The sequence below is a fragment of the Lampetra planeri genome, chromosome 33, assembly GCF_965212315.1.
Source record: "Lampetra planeri chromosome 33, kcLamPlan1.2.h2, whole genome shotgun sequence".
Taxonomy (NCBI): domain Eukaryota; kingdom Metazoa; phylum Chordata; class Hyperoartia; order Petromyzontiformes; family Petromyzontidae; genus Lampetra; species Lampetra planeri.
The window spans coordinates 8,580,542-8,600,218 of NC_136139.1; the positions used below are offsets into that span (position 1 = coordinate 8,580,542).

At 49.1% G+C, this 19,677-nt stretch overlaps 2 protein-coding genes across 4 annotated transcripts in view; one reads left to right on the forward strand and one right to left on the reverse strand.

Moving 5' to 3' along the window:
• GNPAT (glyceronephosphate O-acyltransferase) overlaps positions 1-13,345 on the forward strand; it is a 29,767-nt gene extending 16,422 nt beyond the window's left edge. For all 3 annotated transcript variants that reach the window (XM_078610214.1, XM_078610213.1, XM_078610212.1), the window contains 13 exons: positions 257-384; positions 1,341-1,416; positions 1,873-2,024; positions 2,970-3,100; positions 3,447-3,583; positions 5,634-5,720; positions 6,767-7,057; positions 8,321-8,400; positions 9,162-9,308; positions 9,893-9,995; positions 10,726-10,819; positions 11,332-11,390; positions 12,059-13,345. In XM_078610214.1, coding sequence (XP_078466340.1) covers positions 257-384; positions 1,341-1,416; positions 1,873-2,024; positions 2,970-3,100; positions 3,447-3,583; positions 5,634-5,720; positions 6,767-7,057; positions 8,321-8,400; positions 9,162-9,308; positions 9,893-9,995; positions 10,726-10,819; positions 11,332-11,390; positions 12,059-12,102 — 1,529 coding nt within the window. In that variant the 3' untranslated portion in view covers positions 12,103-13,345. The remainder of the gene's footprint in view (positions 1-256; positions 385-1,340; positions 1,417-1,872; positions 2,025-2,969; positions 3,101-3,446; positions 3,584-5,633; positions 5,721-6,766; positions 7,058-8,320; positions 8,401-9,161; positions 9,309-9,892; positions 9,996-10,725; positions 10,820-11,331; positions 11,391-12,058) is intronic.
• An 88-nt stretch (positions 13,346-13,433) lies between these two features.
• On the reverse strand, positions 13,434-19,068 carry SPRTN (SprT-like N-terminal domain). Its single transcript, XM_078610216.1, has 5 exons — positions 18,596-19,068; positions 17,581-17,680; positions 16,233-16,361; positions 15,536-15,836; positions 13,434-15,173 (listed from the first exon to the last, which is right to left on the reverse strand). The coding sequence occupies exons 1-5, from the start codon at positions 18,931-18,933 to the stop codon at positions 14,272-14,274; spliced, it is 1,770 nt and encodes a 589-aa protein (XP_078466342.1). The 5' UTR covers positions 18,934-19,068; the 3' UTR covers positions 13,434-14,271.
• Between the last annotated feature and the right edge of the window lie 609 nt (positions 19,069-19,677).

Sequence of the window (19,677 nt, forward strand, 5' to 3'; positions counted from 1 at the left end):
TGATTACTTGTGTTGCAATCGAAACGTCGTGATTTGTTTTATTTTAATTTATTTTTAACTACGTGACTTTACCGAAAGAACCAAAGAGTATGGATTCCTGCAGTCATGAAAGCTTCAAATCAAGATCGATCAATCCATTATTGGTTGAGGCTTGTGCCGAGCCGTCACCATCTCTCACAGTCTTACGATGCAACAATCCATCCGTACCCCACCCACTCTCCCCCCCCCTCCTTCCCCTCCCCAATCACCTCCACAGACTTTCAAGGGATGAAGATCGTGGGCGAGATGCTGCGAATGGCCGGCGCCTTCTTCATGCGTCGCTCGTTTGGCAACAATGCACTGTACTGGCTTGTGTTTAGCGAGTACGTGCAAGCCGTGCTGCGGGTGAGAGCACGATAGCATCAGAATCGGAATCTTGATTTATCCTGGAGAAATACGATGAGCCTAATGACTCTTTTTCACGGATGTCCAGTAGGGGGTGGGATAGTAATGCAGGCCCTGCCTGGGCTCCCGTGGGCACCTGTCTCGCCTCCCTTTACTCGTCGTTTATTCCCTACATCCCATTGTTTTTCACTAGAAATGCCCACGCCTGTGGAATTTCACGCACGCAGTTTCGCGTGCGTACACGCGCGTTGCGAACCTACAAATAAATTTGTATCTAAAAGAATCGACGAATTGTCAAATTCTTGCGATGCGATCCTCTTCTGCAGTCCCAGACTCTTGTATGCAGAGCAGGTGGAGGAAAGGACTCCGCTGCGCTGTTTGTGCCAGAGGTCACTTTAACGGAATCTCAGATGTAGCTCTGTGGTGTCCGCTTCCACAGGCAATTCTTTTTTCCCGAGCGTGACAGCAAATTCTTAAGAGTCAAATACTTTCAGATGGAATCTGGACACTACTACGCCACCCTCCCTAACGCACGGGATAACCGTCGCTCCTGGGCGATAACGCAACTGACAAACTTGGACATCGCGTTTTTGTTGGTTTATTTTGGGTTGTGTTCGGTTACACTCTTCCTCCCCTTTTCCACATTTTCTCCCTCCCCCTTAATACACTGCTCTTGATCATTGCCCCTACCATGGCAGGGTGGTGAGCCCGGTTTCCCTCGTTAATTCCCCAATATTTGAGGGTGCGTTACGCCCGGCCTGTTTTCCCTTACATGTTGTTCCTCCCTCCTTTTGATATTCCCAACTGTACTCTGGGTTCTCGAAAGACGATAAAACACGCTTACGGAAAAAAAAACATTTGTCTCGAGACTTCACGTGAGCGTGACATGCCGACTCGGCTATAATCCTGCACGGCATGTCGACTCTGCCTGCCGTGTGGTGTTGTTCTGTGTGCAGAACGGAGATGCCCCTGTAGAGTTCTTCCTGGAGGGAACTCGCAGTCGCACAAACAAGTCTCTCCCGCCCAAGCTGGGTGAGATCCTTGCTTGTGCACCGATGAGACGAGAGAGAGATGAGATTTTACCGTAACGCAAGCTTTTATGATTTGTTTAAATTACATTCCCCGGAGTAACGTTGCTCTGTTGATATTTTAAACGAAATTTCTCGTCGCTTGTGCAGCCTAAGTTTTGGGCATTCCTGAATAATACTTTATGTAAAGCACTCTAAGTTGCCTTTATTTACGTGAAGTGCACCATATAAATAACAGATTGATTGATTTAACCTTGTGGTGACGGTGGTGGCAGTAGTGTTGGCAGCGGTGGTGGAGGTGGTGGTGGCGGCGGCGATGGCAATAGTGGTGGTGTTGGCGGTGGAAATGGTGGTAATGGTGGTAACGGTGGTGGCGGTGGTAGTGGTAACGTTGGTAACAGTGGTAATAACGTCGTTGGCTGTGGTGGTAACGGCGGTAACTGCGGTGGCGGTGAGACAGGCCTGCTGAACATGGCGCTGGAGCCCATGCTGCGCGGAGAGGTGTACGACACGTACGCCGTGGCCGTGAGCATCAGCTACGACCGGCTGCTGGAGGAGGCCCTTTACGCGCGCGAGCTCCTCGGGGTTCCCAAGCCCAAGGAGTCGACGTCGGTACGGGCCACGGCACCGACATTCGCGTCACCTCGCCGTTTCACGGCGGAGGTTTTTCCTCTATTGACGGGTGGACGCCACCCGGGAATTCAAACGTCTCTGGTCCTGTCGGGAAGTGGTTCCTTCAGTCCTTTCAAGGAGGAATGGACGAGATCCACTCTGCTTTTGAACAAACAATGGAGTGGATAACAAAGCTAAAATTACATCTTTAATTAATCTATACGAAAGAAGAAGAAGAGTTTCGCCCCAACCCGTGCGCCAGGCCGTGGGAATCGCTCAGCGGAACTGTTGCAGATGCTGAAGTGTTTCTCACAAAGAACCCTTGCGGCATCAGCCACCCAATTAACGCGAGTCAATAGACGGCAAGGGATGCTGCCGCAGCAGAGTAACGGTGAGCGGTGCTGGACTTGCTGTTACAGAGGTTCGCCGGTTCGATTCCATCTCCCGACGCGGGAGTTGAAACAACGTTGGAAGTTTCTTAAATGGCCCTCCTGCCTCTGTGCACCCAGTCTATTGTCGGCAGGTCGCGTGCAATGGGGTAGAGTGTGGGTATCGGTTCCTCTTCCAGGGCCTCTGGTCAGCGTGGAAGATGAGGCCAATCATCCTCTAGGGCGGTGGGGCTCTGTAGTTGAGGCCTTTCCATCAGCAGTGGCTTGAGTGAATAATTTCATGGCCGTAACTCTGCCTTGCCTTGTAGCTACATACCGAGTAAAGTGTAGTGGCCTCCCCATCATTACTGTTTAAAAACATATACTTCAAGTTATGGTTAAGCACATCATTATGGCATTTTTGTGATGTCATTGTTAAATCGCTCCTGTACATTTGAATACGTCAATTGCCGGCCCTTCTCCCCCTTGCGATTCGATACACCCTCATTGATTTAGATCCACGGTTTAATTCGGCGAATCTCTGCTGTCGTCTCTCTCTCTCTCTCTGCGTGAGCAGGGTTTGCTGAAGGCCCGCTCGGTGCTCAGGGAGGACTACGGCAGCGTGCACCTCTACTTCCACGCTCCCGTCTCACTCAAGGCCCTGGCCAATGGCCGCATCGACTCCAAGAGCTACAACTTGACGCCCAGGTGGGCCTCGAGCTCACCACCCTCCCCCCCATCGCACGCTCCCCTCACACCTGCGAATAAAATCATCAACCAATCGGATTCACTCCTGTGTTTGAGCGGAGTGAGAAACCCATCTCGGGAGCCTGATACGAGCTGTCGTCGTCTCTGGCGTGGCGTTCGAAAAGCAACCGGCGTATGTGCTGCGTCAAGAAGTAATTTGATGTACTACTTACTGTAAGGTGCTCTCTGTTAATCTACTGCTGGATGAAGGCCGCCTAGAGCCTCTTGGTCAGAGGGTTTTAGTTTTTTCTAGGAGTTTGACCACACTTAACCACACTCGTTCTCCCCCCCCCCACCATACTGGCAGACACTTGTCCCTACGTCCGCCGGAGAGCACGCTGGTGTTTGCGCGTGACATTGCTCACCATATGGTGCGCACGCAGCAGCACGGCATGGTGGCCAGCCCCTGGGCCCTCATCGCCAGCATCCTCATGCAGCATCACGGTGAGCGAGCCTGGGCGAGGAGCCGTGCCTTCCGGCGTGAGGGTGGTTTGAGCGAGTGAAGAGAACCGAGTTTGTGACCCACTGCTTCTCAAGCCTTTAGCGACAGGGCCCGGACTGACCATCGGGCAGTCCGGGAAAATGCCTGGTGGGCCGGTCAATTCCAAGGGCCAGTGGGCCAGACTCTGTGAGGAAATTGCAAATGTGATCAGAATACAAGTAAAAAAATGCAATAATATTTTTTTTAAATATCTTTTTTATATTTTGTTATATTTAATAATATAAAATATATATAAATATATATTTTTTAATAGATATTTTTTTATTATTTACTTAAATATTTAATTACCTCTAATATGTAGGCTTCATTCCATCACTGGCCCATTTGTTTTTTGGGCCAGCCCAAATGGGCCAATGAGATCGCACGACAATTTGGGCCCGCTATGTTTACAAATACCTGGGTCGATTTTTTTCGTCCCAGTTCGTCACCGTTTAGCAGTTCCTGCACTGCACTACCCCCCCACCCCATGCCTCCGCTTTTCCCCCCAGTCCCCTGCTTGTATATTTTATACCCAGGTCTCCTTTGCAAAAGGAGCAGAGTGGAGAGCTCCCATCGTTGTTCCCAAAGGAGTCATTTAATCTCTTGGAAAAAGTGCCCAAAGCATGCCGTTGATATTCCTTTACCCATGCCATCATAATTTATTCTCACTCTATTGGAGCACACGTTTGAGAGTGATTGCCAAACTACAGTGGGTCCATTGGATTGAGACCATGAGCAATGCACGTACAGGTACATATTAACGATTAGAGCGTGTGTTCTCTTGTATGCAAATGTGCCTGGCTTAGCCACCGAGCTTTCGGCTTTTGTGCAACATTTGTATACGTGCGTGGGTATGTACGTGTGTGTGTGTGTGTATGGGGAGCGTTAGTGTAGCGGTTAGCGCGCTGCGCTATAAACCTGGCGACCCGGGTTCGATTCCCGCTCACGGCCAACACCAGTGACGATTATCTTAACCGGTCCTGGGCCTCCCGTAGGTCGACTCAGCCTGAAATGAGTACCTGGTGCGGTGTGTAAGCATCACCACTGGGGAGACAAAGGCGGTCGGGCGTGGTGCTGGCCACCCACCCCCTCGTGTACCGTTACGGCCTTCATAGGTGCTCGCTAACAGCACTTGCCCCTACAGTCTGTTAAGGCTATACGGGGGATCTTTGTCTTTGTATGGGGAGCGGTGGCACCATGCTTAGCACACTGCGCTACTAACCCGACAACCCGAGCTACATTCCCCCTCACGGCCAATATAAGTGACGATTATCCGAACCGGTCCTGGGCCTCCACTAGGTCGACTTGGCCTTAAGTGAGTACCTGGTGCCATGCGTAAACATCGCCATTGGGGAGACAACGGCGGCCTGGCATGGTCCTGTTCACACCAACCCCTTCGTGTGTCAATCCGACCTCTAAAGGTGGTCGCAAACAGTTCAATACAGGGGATCCCAACAGTCAACATTAGCGATACGGGGGGGGGGGGGGGGGGACTGTATAATTACATGTGTAGTGTAATGGCGCCAGCTGCTGTCCAGCAGCAGCAACTGCGGTGGACGAGCAGTCCACACGCCGGTGAGCGTATACGCGGGTGTGTCGGCAGGGCGGAGGAACTAGGGCAAGGGTCATGGAAGACCCCATCTGGAAGCCCCTGGAACCCGCTCGTGGGTTCGAGAAGGGAGGTGTGGCCAGGGCGGAGCCAGGCCGCGCTGGGTAGCATAAAAGCAGCTGAGAGCGGGAGCTCGTGGCTGCCGGTTCTGGGGAGTGAACTCGTCTCGTCGTCTTCGCTAGATACTGGGCGGACGGATAGTTGCTGGCCGTCTCGGTCATCGGTGTTACGCGGTCAGGGTTGTGTTTAGGCTCGGCTAGACGACTAGGGAGAGCGCGAGGGCGAACTCGTGAACTTGTGAAGGTGTTAATAAAGACGGTGCCTCCTGGGAACCCTTGCCTCTAAATCGCTGACACTACATATGTATGTATATATGGGTGTGTGTGTGTGTGTGTGAGCCACAGGTGAAATTGAATTCTCTCTACTTTTGGCTGAGGTCCAGTGGCTCCGTTGCCTCATCGAGAAGTTTGGAGCCTTTCTGCACTGGCCAGGTAAGCATGGATGGCTCTTGAGCATTGGTCCCTTGCGCTCCACTTCTTGTCGTGGTCGTTGTAGCTGCTCTTGGGTTGACGTCGCTCACCTTGCCGACGCGCAGTTCTTGTGAGGCATCGCGATCAAGTCAACGCTGAACCCGCCCGGTCCTTCGTTAAAGTCACGTAGAAGGGAAATAATAAAATAATAAAAATAAAACATAATAAAATTCTCACGACGTTTCGGCCACAACACAAGCAGGTCACGAAAGCTTTAAATCGGAAAAGAAATTCCACCCGATCCTGTCAAAGCTCGGAGGCCGAGCAGGCTTGAGCCTGCTGGGAGACTCCTAGTAATTTCAGGTATTATAGGCTTGCAGTGCAAAAGGTGGCCAGGAGAATGGGAGAACAGCAGTGGATTGAATCCAGTGTTGCGGTGTTTTGAGAGGTGTTCTCTTCATGTGTGGGTTTCATTCAGGAACTCAACTCTCCTCCTACACGAAGTCACAAACATTTACGGAACTGAGAAAACATCCCAATGCAGGACCCTCCTGAAAAATTGTCCTGAGAGGCTCAGCGAGGCTTTTTGCAGATAAATAAAGGACACTTTTGTCATTATATCTCCATGATTGTATTGCACTGCGCTCCAACGTCGATGTTCAATGATATGTCGTCTCATATCGGCTTGTGTGCAGACGCTCTATGGAATTTTGGTTACTTCGCAGGCCTGTGAGAGGTGGAGACAGATTGGGGAGGCCTTGGTCTAGCATTAGAGGATTGAGCATGGATGTTTACACACCACACCAGGTACTCATTAGAGGCTGAATCGACCTAGGAGAGGCCCAGGACCGATTCTGATAATCGTCACTGACGTTGCCGGGTTTGTCGCGCAGCGCGCTAACCATAGCACTGCCGCTCCCCACTATGTGCACACAAAAACATACATACACACAAACATACACGCAAACATACACACGCGCGATCAAATCAGTCCCCAAACTGAACGAAGGCCCCGATGACCAAAGCCACGCGGGTCACGGAGGAGGTTGTTTGCCGTCTTCTTGCAGAGGGACAGCCGCTGGAGGCGGTGGTGCGGGATAGCGTCAAGCTGCACGGGAACATCGCGAGCACGCTGCGTCGCGGCGGCGACGGTGACGACGGTGGCGACGCCCGTGCAGGGTCGGAGGTCGTGCGGTTGGCGTGGCCGTGCCAGGCGCCGCCCCGTGATGGCGACGCGGCGCTGGCGCGCGCATGCGTGGCACTCATGTGCTCCGCCTACCGCAACCACGTGCTCCACCTGCTCGTGCGCCCGGCCTTCGTTGTCATGGCCTGCCACGCGGCACCCGGCGGCAGAAAAGGTACGACGGCCTCTTCTTATTGTACAGTTGCTTTTTTTTATATTTGTATTGTGTTTTTTTACTTATCACGATCATTTTTTTTGCCGTTTTTCTCCCAAATTTGATCCGGCCGGGTGACTCAGCGGTTGAGCAAGCAGCTCGCAATTGGAAGGTTGTGAGTTCAAATCTCATATACCTCCGGAGTCGATAAAACGAAGTACCACTTTTTTTCTGGCAGTCAACAGTGGTTGACTTCTCAACAACAGTGGTTGTCCTAGGGATAGCTATGGACTCGCCCCCCCCCCCCCACCATAGGAATGTGGAATGTCCACCACAGGCTCAAGCCTGCAAATAGGAGATGACCACAACCTCAATGCTGATTTGTGCTATCGATATGTGTTTGCAACTGGTGTTGCCCATGGCCAGAATTCAGACTCGGCTGGCTGGGTTCATAGTGCAATGTGCTAGCCACTGCACCGCTGTTTTCCAACCACAAGAATTACAATTAAAAAACATTAATTCTTACAAACACATGTTGATGCGTACATCGTGAGCTTAAGAATCAGTATTAATCGATGCATCGATACACTCTTACCTGGAATGGGTGCCGCACCGCGCCTGCTTTGCATGCTGACCTGGGTTCAATCCTGGACCCTGGCGATGCCTATTGTATATTTGGAGTCCACGTATTCTCTCTCTCCCCGTGGTGGTCGCATGGATTGTTCTCCGGGTTCCTCCTCCACATTTAGAATCAACATGCGTTTAATTTGGCTGCTGCTATAACCTTCCACATGTGGTGATGATATCAGCCACTTCAGGGGCGATTATATCAGGCGCGCCGCGGTGGCGATATGTTCACCACCTCAACTGGTTTACAGGAGGTCGTGGGTTCGATCCCGACCCTGATGCCTGTATATTTGGAGTTTGCGCATTCTCTCCGGTTTTTCCCTCATTTAGAACCAACATGCGTTTTGAGTATTTGGCTGCTATACATTTCTACGTGATAAGCCACTTCGTTGGGCTATCATTTGTGGCCAGGACGTTTCTTAAAAACAGCTACATAGCTCAGTGGGCCTTTTGTGGTCAAATATATATTTTGTATTGTTTAATAGTTTCACTTCGATGTGGAGCTTTCATCTGTGGCTAGGTCGCTCAGTGGGCTTAACCTGGTTAAATAACATCGCTTTAGTTTCGGGTCACAACTGGGTGAAGCGAGGGGGACGTGTCAACGGTTGTCAACGCAGTGACTGAGCAGGCGGTGACGTGCGTGCGCGTTCCTCTCAGACATCGTCTACTCACATTTCTGCTTCTTGCTGAAGCTGTTTGAGGACGACTTCATCTTCGTGCCGAACAACGAGATCAAGGTACCCGGCAGGAAAGGCGCGACGACCTCGTGTGTTTTTTTTCTATCGTAGAGTTGCTTTTAATATTTTGCATGGGGGGGGCGGGGTTCTCTTTTTTTTTATCACAATAATTCTTTGCCATTTTTCTCCCAATTCTCTCCGGCCGGGTGTTGAGCGAGGAGCTCGCAATTGTAAGGTTACGAGTTGTATGCATGTTGAACTTATTTCGCACCGTACTTAGCCAACCGTGCTAATCATACATCCAGGGTCGATAAAATAAGTACCACCGAACCCTCCATGTGCAGCTGACCCCAGCAGGGGGCAGGAGACCACCCCCACGACCCGCACAGCGTGGGGAGGCCCTCATCTCGCGGTGCATTGACAAACGGGACGTGCATGTTTATTGTTGTTATTGTGATTAAGGGCCAATTAAAGCCTGAGACCATTTCCGAAGCTAAGCCAGGGTTTGCCCTTGTTCACAGCTGAATTGGGCGATTGCCATGCACAATAGTTGTTATAGGTTGCGGGGCTATGTAGAGGGCAGCATGGAGAGCTTCGCAGCAAAAGCCATCGTTCTACCCTACTACTCTGCTCCCGAGCGTGATGAAGCGTGGGCGGGCCCTCATCCTGCAGTGGCTTGGCAAAGCGGCTGTGGTGAGTGATATCTCAACAGATCCTGTCCCCCCCCTCTTCCCCAATCCAACGTCCTCCACCCCCGCCCCCTCCCAACTCTCCGCCACCCCCCCCTGCTGCCCCCCCCTCCCCCCCACGACAACGCGCAGGACATGGAGGAGGGGGTGGCGCTGCTGCTGCGCTGTGCGGCGCTGGTGGACTCGGCCGGCTCCCTGGCGCTCGCCGACACCGACGCCGGCGCCAGGGTGGCGCGGTTCCTGCGCGACGCCTTCTGCCCATTCCACGTCGCCTACCAGGTGGGCGGCGCTCGCTCACGCGTCGATGTGCTGCGGGGCACCCTCCAGGAATCGCCCCGTTAACAAAAAAAGTTATTTAATTGTGAAAACTTGCGCGCTTGCGGACGAATGTCCATTGCGCCACCGGCGCTGTGTTGTTCACCAAGTGCTGTACAGCGACGGCTGCTACTGGCGGGTTCCCCTTGGCTGGATAACTGTGATTATGAGAGGCTTGTCACATTGCGGGTGCACAATAAAAATTCACGTTGTTGTTGAGAACCCAGCCTTAGCGTGTGCGGTTTGCTGGCATCAAACCCAGCCATGCCAACTCTGCACTCTGTCCAGCGAACATTGAGCCACCCTGGCTACCTCCTATGTTAATTTTATTTCATTGATCAAACGTTACGCAATTTATCATAACGTTACGCTTAAGCATCCCCAGCGCTGGTGGCTTTCTCCAGAGTCAGTCGTTTTTGTACCATAGACTCCAGGTGGGAGATTGGGGGGGGAGGGGGATAAGGGCGTCAACACCCGGCCACCTCCACTGCTTTGATGCGATGACCTCCTGACCCCTGTCGTCCCCCGTTGCCACGTGGTCGGCACAGGTGGTGTGCCGGTACCTGCTGACGCTGGAGAGCGGCAGCGCGCACGCGGAGGGCCGACTGCTCGCCGACCTCCAGAACCACACCATGCAGCTCATCCTCACAGGTGCCGCCCGCCAGTGGTGTGGCTATCGAGTGTGCAGGCGGTACGACTGCAGTGGAGGCCACGGGCCCAGGTGGCGGCCGTGGCACCGGACTACGAAGACGGAGAGAATGATATGGGAACAGGGAGCCCAATTTCATTTCTCGCACCAGCGCCTGGGCCGGCCGCTCTATGCTAATTAGTAATGAATTAGAGATATGTAAATTCGAATCGACTCTTACACTTTAAGGTACACGGGTCGAATACGACACCTACGGGAATAGATTGTTTATTATTATGCTGAAGTTGTCTATGACCGAATTTTCCAGAATCCACCGAGTGTTGTCAGATATCTCCGAACCAAAGCAAGGCCTTAGCCTAGATAGTAGTTGGATGGGTGAATACCATGCATACCAGGTGTTATATGTTTCGGGGCGACATTGTGGGCGGTAAAGAACAGTGCAGCAAAACCCATTGTTTCCGTACGTCAAAGCACCCACGTCTTTGCTTCTCACACATTCACCAACCTGCACTGACCAGCTTGCTGAAGAAGCATGGTCAATTAATCCCCATGACCTGCACAGCATGCAGGGGGCTCTTATCCAGCAGTGTGATCAAGTGATTGGCCATGTATAGTTGGCTACGTATGGTGCGAAAGAAGTTCAACATACATGTAAATCGTTTTTTCTAACAGCATTTAAACAACGGTGAAATGGAAATTGTTGTCGCTGTCTGCGTGTCCTGTTGACAACAGGTGAACTCTTGGAGTACGAGGCTCTGTCCAGCAACCTGCAGAGGAACATCCTGTCGGCCCTGGTTCGACTGAAGGCTCTGAGCAGGACGAGAGGGTGAGCGCACACACGGCAACGATTTTGCGCAAAACCCTCCCTAGCGCTGTTTAACACGTACGCTTTCGCGACCAATATCATCCATAATAGAAGTTTTAATTTTTTGGGTTAGTTCGCGTAAATATAGAAATGTGTCATTAAACCCGCCACCACCCAACACAGCCAACTAGTAAGGGTTGTCACGTAAACAGAACGTGCCAATTTGTCACGAGTTCAGCACTAACCGGTGTGTTGGAGAGCCAAGCCACGACATTTACAATCTGAGTACGACGTTTCGCTAGTAATTACAACATTGTGACCCATTCCCGTGCTGGCGAATGTTCCTTTTCGTCCTACTCTTAGGTTTTTTCGGTAAAGTCAAGTAGGTAAAAAATTATAAAATAATAAATGAAAATAAATCAAAATTTTTTCGTTCTGTTTTTGCCAATTGCATTGCACATTTCTCCATGCCGAAGCTGTGTTACGGTGGTGGTTGTGGTGAGATTTTTTTCACGTTGCTCTTTTATGTTCAGGAAAGAAGGGGTGCAGTACAATATCACCGAGCAGATGGAAAAAGTGGCCAAATCGATAGGTAAGTGTGTGCGCGATTCATTCAGACTGGTTTGTAAATATATCTTAGATCGAATATGTATGTTGTACTTCTTTTGCACCGTACATAGCCAACCATGCTTAACCGGTGGAAGGACAACAAATAATACTGTGTTCAATAGCATTCGATTAATCTGTGTACGTGTTTAGAATGAGTTTGTGCATCGTGACCGAGTGGCTCAGAGGTTGGAGCCACTGAGTTTGCACTGCTCAGGTCAATGGGTCCGCGTCCAGGTTTCAGTCGCTCGTAATTAAACCAGTTTCTCAAGTGTGGCGAGTTGATTTTCTCAGCCCAGTCATTAACGACTGCTCACACACAATAATACCCTGTGTTAAAATCAATGTTGTGCTTCATTTGGCTACATTGCAGCTCCTAGAATAAAGACAAATGTCAGCTTGTGGCCATCAAATGCCGATCTCAAGTAGTGTGTGGGAAAGTGAGCCGGTTATTGTCATTTAATCTGGAAGAAGCCCTGTGCAAAATCTATTTTAGAGCCCTTCTCTAACCCATGGGTTGCGACTGCTCTGAACAAAAATTCAAATGGATTCTTCATTTCATGACACGTTGCCGATAAACAGGCGTCGGGAAGGTGTATTTTGTAACGTTTAGAAGTTTATGTACAGTAATATTTGTTTTTCCATTTCTTTCAGCGACCTTACAACCCACTCACAGCCAATTGCAGCCACGCCTCTGAAGACTTGTCAATGATCGTCTCGCAGAAAGAAAGCCCGTTTACGCACAAATGAAGAGCTTGGCACAGTGTTGAGTACTGTGGAGCGTTCATGCACATTTTGCTTGCCATAGTGGTGGTTGTGAAGGTGTTGGTGGAGGTGTTGGTGGTGGCTGTGTTGACGGTGGTGGTAGGATTGATGGTGGTATCGGTGGTGGTTGTGGTGGGCGGCAGTGGTGATTAGTGGTGGCAGGCCACAGTCGAGCTGGCTTTGTGCTCTCACCTCTTGAGCCGCTGGGGCCATCTCACACGAACTCTGGTGCTGCTGCTGGTGGTTTTGTTTTGGGGTGAACGATAACGGTGAGGGTTGTTGCACAGTTAATATCACTGGGTGCCTTGCACATTTCCATCGGCCTAAGAAGCTGAATTAGTCCTCTCTAGGCTGGGTAGGAACGACTCAGTACAGGAGCAGTAACTTGTGCCCATCTGACAGATGCTTGTCGTAACCCTCTGGTCTATGAAATGTCATGTCAATATCATGACACAAGTAGCAATTGAATGGCCCAAGGGCAACGCGGAGATGTCTAATGGTGATTATTAGAAATGTGGAAATTCGCCGATTAAATTAAATCACCGGTGAGGTGGCCGGGTGGCTCAGGAATTGGAGAAACCCGCTGAGAATCCTGGTTTTAATTCTGGGATTTAAGCCACCCGTGATAAAAACCGGTTCAAGTAAGTGTAGCAAGTGAATTACTCTATAGATTCATAACCACTATAGATTGCACATGCACTAAAATGGACAAGTAATTTGTAAGTTACATTGTGACCCTGAATGGTGACAATTAATCGAGACGTTGCATCAAAATTCACCGCGTCGTCGCCGGTTTTTATGCTACCATGCCGAAGCTTTTTTGTTCAAGTACGGTCATCGTGCTTAATTGTTTTGATCGTGACTGACGGGCAAACAGATTGACAAGCTCTACCAGTTACTTGCGTGCACATCTTATAATGCTTTGCTGCTATGTCGTTAACACTTCGCTGACGTTTTCAGAACTCTTTTCCCCTTTTTCGGAGGGTGAGGGCTTGGAAGGGATTTTTTTTTGCTAAATGTTGCAAAATGTAAATTGTCCGTCTGATACAGAGCTTGAATGAAAAAAAAAATCTGTTTTTGATTCATGTTAAATGCTTGAGTGTGTACTTTGGCCTGTAAGATGGATATTTTAATGCGGTACAGCGGATTTTTGCTATAAAGAAGCCTTTCAAACCAGTTAAGAAATCCATTGAGACATTATTTTTAAAGGTTTTCTGGGATTTAAATAAGAGTATCGTAAATAAATGAAACAAATGGCACGATATTAAAGTCAAAAACATTTTATTCATGTAATTTTTTAATGTAAACAAAACACAAGTAGTAATCTTAAACATTTAACAAGACACACATTTTGCACAATGCTCATTTAAAGGAGGCTGGCTACATTGATAAGGCTTTCAGTTTTTTTAAGCAAGACGTTTGCAAATTTAAAATCTGTGTATAACACATGTACATTAACAGTGTTTTAATGTTAACTGCAAAACAATTGTACACGCTTAACATGCTTGATTTAATACAACAGGGGGTGACTCACCATGAATGTCTTTCAAAGTTGATCAATTATCCTTCGTTCAAATATAAATTTATGTGGTTACAATCGGCACATGCCCCATGTTTGCAAAATTCGGTCTACATGGCGTAGACAGTGCTGATTAATTTGAATTGGGGCTGTATGGTTCATGTGGGACACACAATAACATGTGTACGTATGTTCAGCATGGCATATACAGGCCAATTCAATTTAAGCAGTGCTCTACCTCACGTGGTACTCACATACACATAAGAAATATGTCTCAATCGACATCCTGTACATCATACGTGCTATTGTTTCGTAATCATCAGGCATATGCAATGTGTGGAATGAATGAGACGACAGAGGAGAAAACCCACGAAAATGAGAAAAATAATCGAACCTTGCATTAAATCGTGACCCCGGTTCCTGACAACTGTAATTCTGGTGGTGAGAGGGATGAATCATAACATGCCGAGTTAATACTACACGTCACCTTGCACCTAAGCATTTTTTGTAATCTAAAGTACAATTTCTCACGGGAGGTAGTTTATTCGTCCTGAGTAGCTGGAAGCTGGCCGCACCGGTGATCCTACTGCAGGCACACATCAAGGTGATTGTTGATTTGCGACTCTGGGAGGCGCTGTTGACAAATGGGGCATGCAACCAGAAGCCCTGCAGCTAGGGACTCTCCCTGCCTCTCAGCCGGTCTGGCTGATGGGACAGCTTCTTTCTTCATCAGCATCTTGGAGTCGTGAGTTCCCAGACTCGAAGGCTCTCGCCCAGATCCGCCACTGCCTCCTGCGTGTTTCTTTTGAAACATTTCGGTAAGCGTGGGAGTCCTGGACGTATGCTGCTCGGTCTTTGCACGCTTGGCGTCACTGGCTAATGCATTATTTCCCTTTCTGGAGCCTTGTATGCGAGAAGGAGATGGGAAACCGCCTCCGTGTTGCCCCTTTAGTTTACTCTGACTCTGAGCAGTTGGTGCTCCATTTCCGTCTCTCAAACTCTCTCCGCCTTTGTATACAGCCAAGACTTTTACACCTTCGGGATCACCCTTTGGTTTTCCCTTCAGAGGCACTCCTTTGCTAAAAGCTTTCGGATTGCTGACAGACTTCCTGTTGAGAATCGGAGCGTCGGGGGAACTTCTGCTCTCGCTTTCCTTGGTCTTTAAAAGCCAGCTGTCCATGTTACTCGTAGAGCGACCACGATCGTATCCGTTTTTGCCCTGGGACGAGCTTCCCATAGCAGGCTGTGAGCCGGTCGGAAAGACAGGAGGCACTTTGAAGGAAGAAACTGCTGATTGGGAGGCTGAGGTCATAGTTTCTCTACCCGACACGGGTGCTTTTACCGCCGTGGTTGTGGAACTGGCTTGCACAGCACTGTGTGGTCTCCCATTATTTCTGCTGCTGCTGCCATCGCCGCCGCCGCTACCAAGGAGAAAACCATTTCCTGAGAACGGGATGAACGTACGAATGTCTGTCCCGTTCTTGTCTGTGGAAAGAAATAAAATAAGATGCATTTTAAAACAAACTTGGGTGCAAGAGTTAACTCACACAAAGGTAATCGAGGGGTATCGTAAAGCGAAACTTGATTATCCACAAACGTTAACTGTCCGGAAATTATGGCTTTGTTGAGATTATGTGGCTTAAGTGGAGTGAGTGAATTATTAAGTTCAACGTGCGGGCATCTATGAGGGAAATTACACGATAAAAGTAATTAAATTATGCAATACAATTTGGATTTATCGCATTAAAATGTAACTGCATTAAAATAAATGGATTGTCATGTGTTTTAATAAAACCGGGATACCCTTCAACTGTGCACAAAAACAAGCAGCACTGCATCTGCTTCACCTTTGGCCGGCGACTTCTTGTCGGCACGTCCCTTCACTCCGCCCGCTTGCGTCTGCTCTCCTTCGGCCGAAACTCCGCTCTTGCCAGCCGCCTTCTTCTTGTCTTCCGGCTCCCGCACCTTGACGTAGGAACCGTTGCACGTCCGCTGGTGCTCGTCCCACCAGAAGTCTCGCGGTGACGGCGCTCGGTTCATGGCGCGCTTCACGTAGCCCATGTACGGCGGGCGCAAGCGGCACGGCCCCGTGCAGCGCCACCAGTGCTGGCGGTAGACATCCACCTCGTCGTGAAAACTGTGGTAGATCTGCCGTAAGCAGAGCAGATGAGAGTGATGAAGTTATTGAACATCCTCAAAAGTAGAACGTTTTGTTCCATTTTCTGAAACAAGCCAGAAAAATGCAGAGGTGCACGCTTGGAATTACACTTGAGGAGGTGGACAGAACATACGAATTCTACTTCGATGAGCGACGTGTCCTGTCCAAGCAGGAAACATTGGCCAGCGTCTAGACCGTCGTTCTCTGGCACAGGGTGACAATGCACCGCGAGCTGCAGAGTTCGAATGGAAATTTCTTCGGCGGCTCGTGCCATACGATGCCGATGCCGACACCGAAATTGTGGGGGGAAAAAAGCAAACGAATGAAAACCATGGCCGGAGAGCGGGTGCTTGCGCAGGCAGAGCTCCTCCTGGGTGAGAGTGTACCGTGATTTTAGTTCCCGTCTCCTTGTTGATGCGGTCCATGTGTTTGCAGAACTCCGTGCCGTGGCCTTCACGATCGCGGTTGTTGTGCGTCACAAAGAGCAGCGCGTGGATCATCTCGTGCAGCAGCGTCTGTAGTGGCAACAGCGTGGGTTAGACCAGGGGGTCGGTGGCAAACTGCGGCTCTTTAAGGACTGCTTCGTGGCTCCCGACACTATAATTACAAAGTAAAAACAAACTTCCGAATTATTTTTGATGAACGGTGAACTTCTAAAAGCCCGAAACTGATTTGTAGTCCGGCATTACGAATCATTGTGTGTACTGTTTTTAAAATAGCGATTACAAAAAATGTGGTTTAATGTTAAGTACCGCCTTGTATTCACATGCATTGCGGCTCTCAAAATATATATATATTTTACTGAATTGGAAGAAAATGGCTGTTATTTTGGTTGCTGACCCCTGGGTTAAGACCATATGGGATACGGTACAATTGCTCTTTTATCACGTAATCTACATTCATAAATGCTGTAACAGTAAGTTACTATTTTACTTTTAAAAGCAACTTCAAGTGATAATTACTATGTTTCCTAGTCGATAATTGTATTGGGGGAAACAAAATGTGTTGTACATTGTGTACAGCCCTTTGTTGTCAATCCACTGCCTCACCCCGTGAAAGTCATGAGAGGCCCTCATCCAGCATACTTCACCACGCTGGTCAGAGTGGGTTGGTGAAGGTGGGCAGCAGAGCATAGATGTTTGAGCTTAGTACAGTACAATAGGGTTTGCCGCACTGCCCTCTGCCATAAATGTCGGCCCGCAGCAGCCTATAACACCTGTTTTATGAATGGTGGTCACCCATCCAAGCAGTATGCAGGAACAACCCTCGCTTGGTGTTCTAGATATGTGGAGATCGGGCACATTCCAGGTGAGTAGTCAGACTGCGTATAAATACACCAATCAATTTATGGCCAATAGGCAGGGTTTAGGACTCTCGATTAACACGGGCGACAATCTCACCGCGATGAATTCGCACCGAAATTGGAAGACTCCTTCACAATTCTGGCAAATCGCCTGATGAAGCTGGTTGTAATCAGCGAAACGTCGTACTCGAATTGTAAATGTTGTGGGTTGACTCCAACACACCGGTGTGCTGAAGCAGTTACTAATTGCCACGTTTTGTTACGTGACACATTAATTGCGCTGTATCGCGTGGTGGTGGGTTGACAAATTAATACTTACGCGATCTAACCGATTAAAACCTTAATCATAAACACTATTGGTCTCGAAAGCCTACTACGGGTTAAACTTAACTGATGTCAGTCGGAACATTGAGCCATCAGCATTTGCTCACCTCAACCAGGTCCTTACGGGGCCGAAGTTTGAGCAGGGGCTCGCTGAGCTTGATGGAGCAAAGACCACCTCGGCCCTCGTAACAGCACACACCTGCACAGCTACACCATGGGGGGGGGGGGTGGGGGTGACACACACACACAAGCCAGTTTACATGCTTGAAACACCAACGGGCAACACAATCGCTTGTACCGGACTTGGAAATGCGCGGCTACAGCCCAATAATTGTGCTCTATACGCAGAGAACGAATTTGTATATGGAGCACAATCACCACCCAGCCAGGCCAAAAAGAACAACTCGTAGCCACCGCTAAGCGAGATAAATATAGTTATTTGGATGCAATAATCCAGCATCCTATCAAAAACCATCCTCCAAGGCATCACTGACGGGACTTGAAAGAGTGCGCCCACATAAGCCTTGGATTTAGAGTGTCAGGCGGACGGGTTTAAACCACAACGAGCGAATCCGCAACCAGATGACGATTATGTTGGCCTCACATCTGCACGTACAGCAAAACAACACCGTCTTGTCCTCACCCGACACAACACTCCCCCCCCACACACCACCACTCCTTATAACAATACTTCACCCACCACCGTAACCACCATCACAACAGACGATGATGTACATTTCGATTTAAAGCTTTCGTGACTGCAGGGATTCATCTCCTTGGTTATTTCGGTAAAGTCACGAAGGGAAATAATAAAAATAAAACATAATAAAATACAATTCTCACGACGTTTTGGCCATAACGCAAGGAGGACGGCTGCTTGCGTTGTGGCCGAAACGTCGTGAGAATTTTATTTTATTATGTTTTATTTTTATTATTTCCCTTCTACGCGACTTTACCGAAAGAACCAAGAAGATGATGTACATCTCAGATGACCCATCTCTCAATTCCAAGGGGTGATACATTACTGAAACTATTAACAATGTCAAGTTAATGTCAATAACTTGTCCGGAAATACCCAATCGATACCACCATCACCATAGCCATGACGGCCAGCGCACTCACAGGGTCATTCTCTTGCTCCACTTCACTTCGACGCCCTGAAGTTTCCCCCAGAAGAGCGCCTCGTTGTACTGAGAGAAGAGCGCCCACACGTTCGGACTCGGGTCGATCAATTCCCAGGCAGAATCGACGATGGAGAGAGGCCGTGCCCGGCGCTCGGAATCGCCGGGCCGGGGGGCCACGTCACCGGGCAGGGCTTCCAGGAGAGACCGATGCTTCGGCCTAGCCCACCCGACCTCATCATCGGCCAACTTCGGCCGTCCCTCCGCGCGCTCCTCCTCCTCCGCCTCGCAGTCAAATTGATTTTGCAGCTGCAGTGCGAAGGCGAGGTCGGCGTCCATATCGATATATTAACGATGTCAATGTTAGTTATATTCGGGCGAGATACTTGTTGAGACGATTTGCTCGTTCGGTAACGGGGCACATCCCTGGTGTGTGTATGTGTGGCTACGGAAGCCGAGCCGTGTTGGTGAAAACGCGTTTTGAAACATTCGCATCATGACCGTAACGCGATTTTTTAAAACATAAGTATAAAGTTAATAACTTAGGTCATTGTGAATAAGCTACAAACGTGCAACTTTAGAGAGGCGCGGTATAATCATGTGGGAATACAGTTGTTACGTATTGCATACCTGTCAACCCCTTATCAGTGCCGACCTTATTTATTTTGGTGATTTCGAAACGTTTTTTGGTTTGGCCATGTTTTGTTTGTTGTAGTACGGAGTTAGACTGATGGCTTTAATCTAAGTTGTCTTGTGGTTGTTGTTGTTGTTTGACTTGCATCCCACTGGGATTTTTGCACACAGCGTCGGTGTACGGTGCTTTTTCTGGAAGTTTTTGATGTTTTTTCCTGGATTTTCTGTTTGCGCGTAGTCACTTTAAGATGTTTTCTTGTTCATGTTTTTTGTTTGTTGCGGTTGCACCCGATTCAAAAGCCGAATGGCTCACAGGGCTATACAAAATATGTAAATGAAACTGAAACAGACCGAATTGGTCACCCCGTGCCCTTACAAATCTCAACGTTCATCCTACAAAGTCCCACCACAAGCGAGAAACACAACCAAATAGAGAGCAATTATGTACCT

Bases quoted from the DNA above. Each gene is read 5' to 3' on its own strand.
- SPRTN (XM_078610216.1), bottom strand. From the start codon at position 18,933: ATGGACGCCGACCTCGCCTTCGCACTGCAGCTGCAAAATCAATTTGAC. The intron at 17,681-18,595 runs GTGAGTGCGCTG...CCCATGGTGTAG, and splicing joins TGGAGCAAGAGAATGACCCT to CTGTGCAGGTGTGTGCTGTT. The intron at 15,174-15,535 runs GTGAAGCAGATG...TTCTTTCCACAG, and splicing joins CAAGAAGTCGCCGGCCAAAG to ACAAGAACGGGACAGACATT.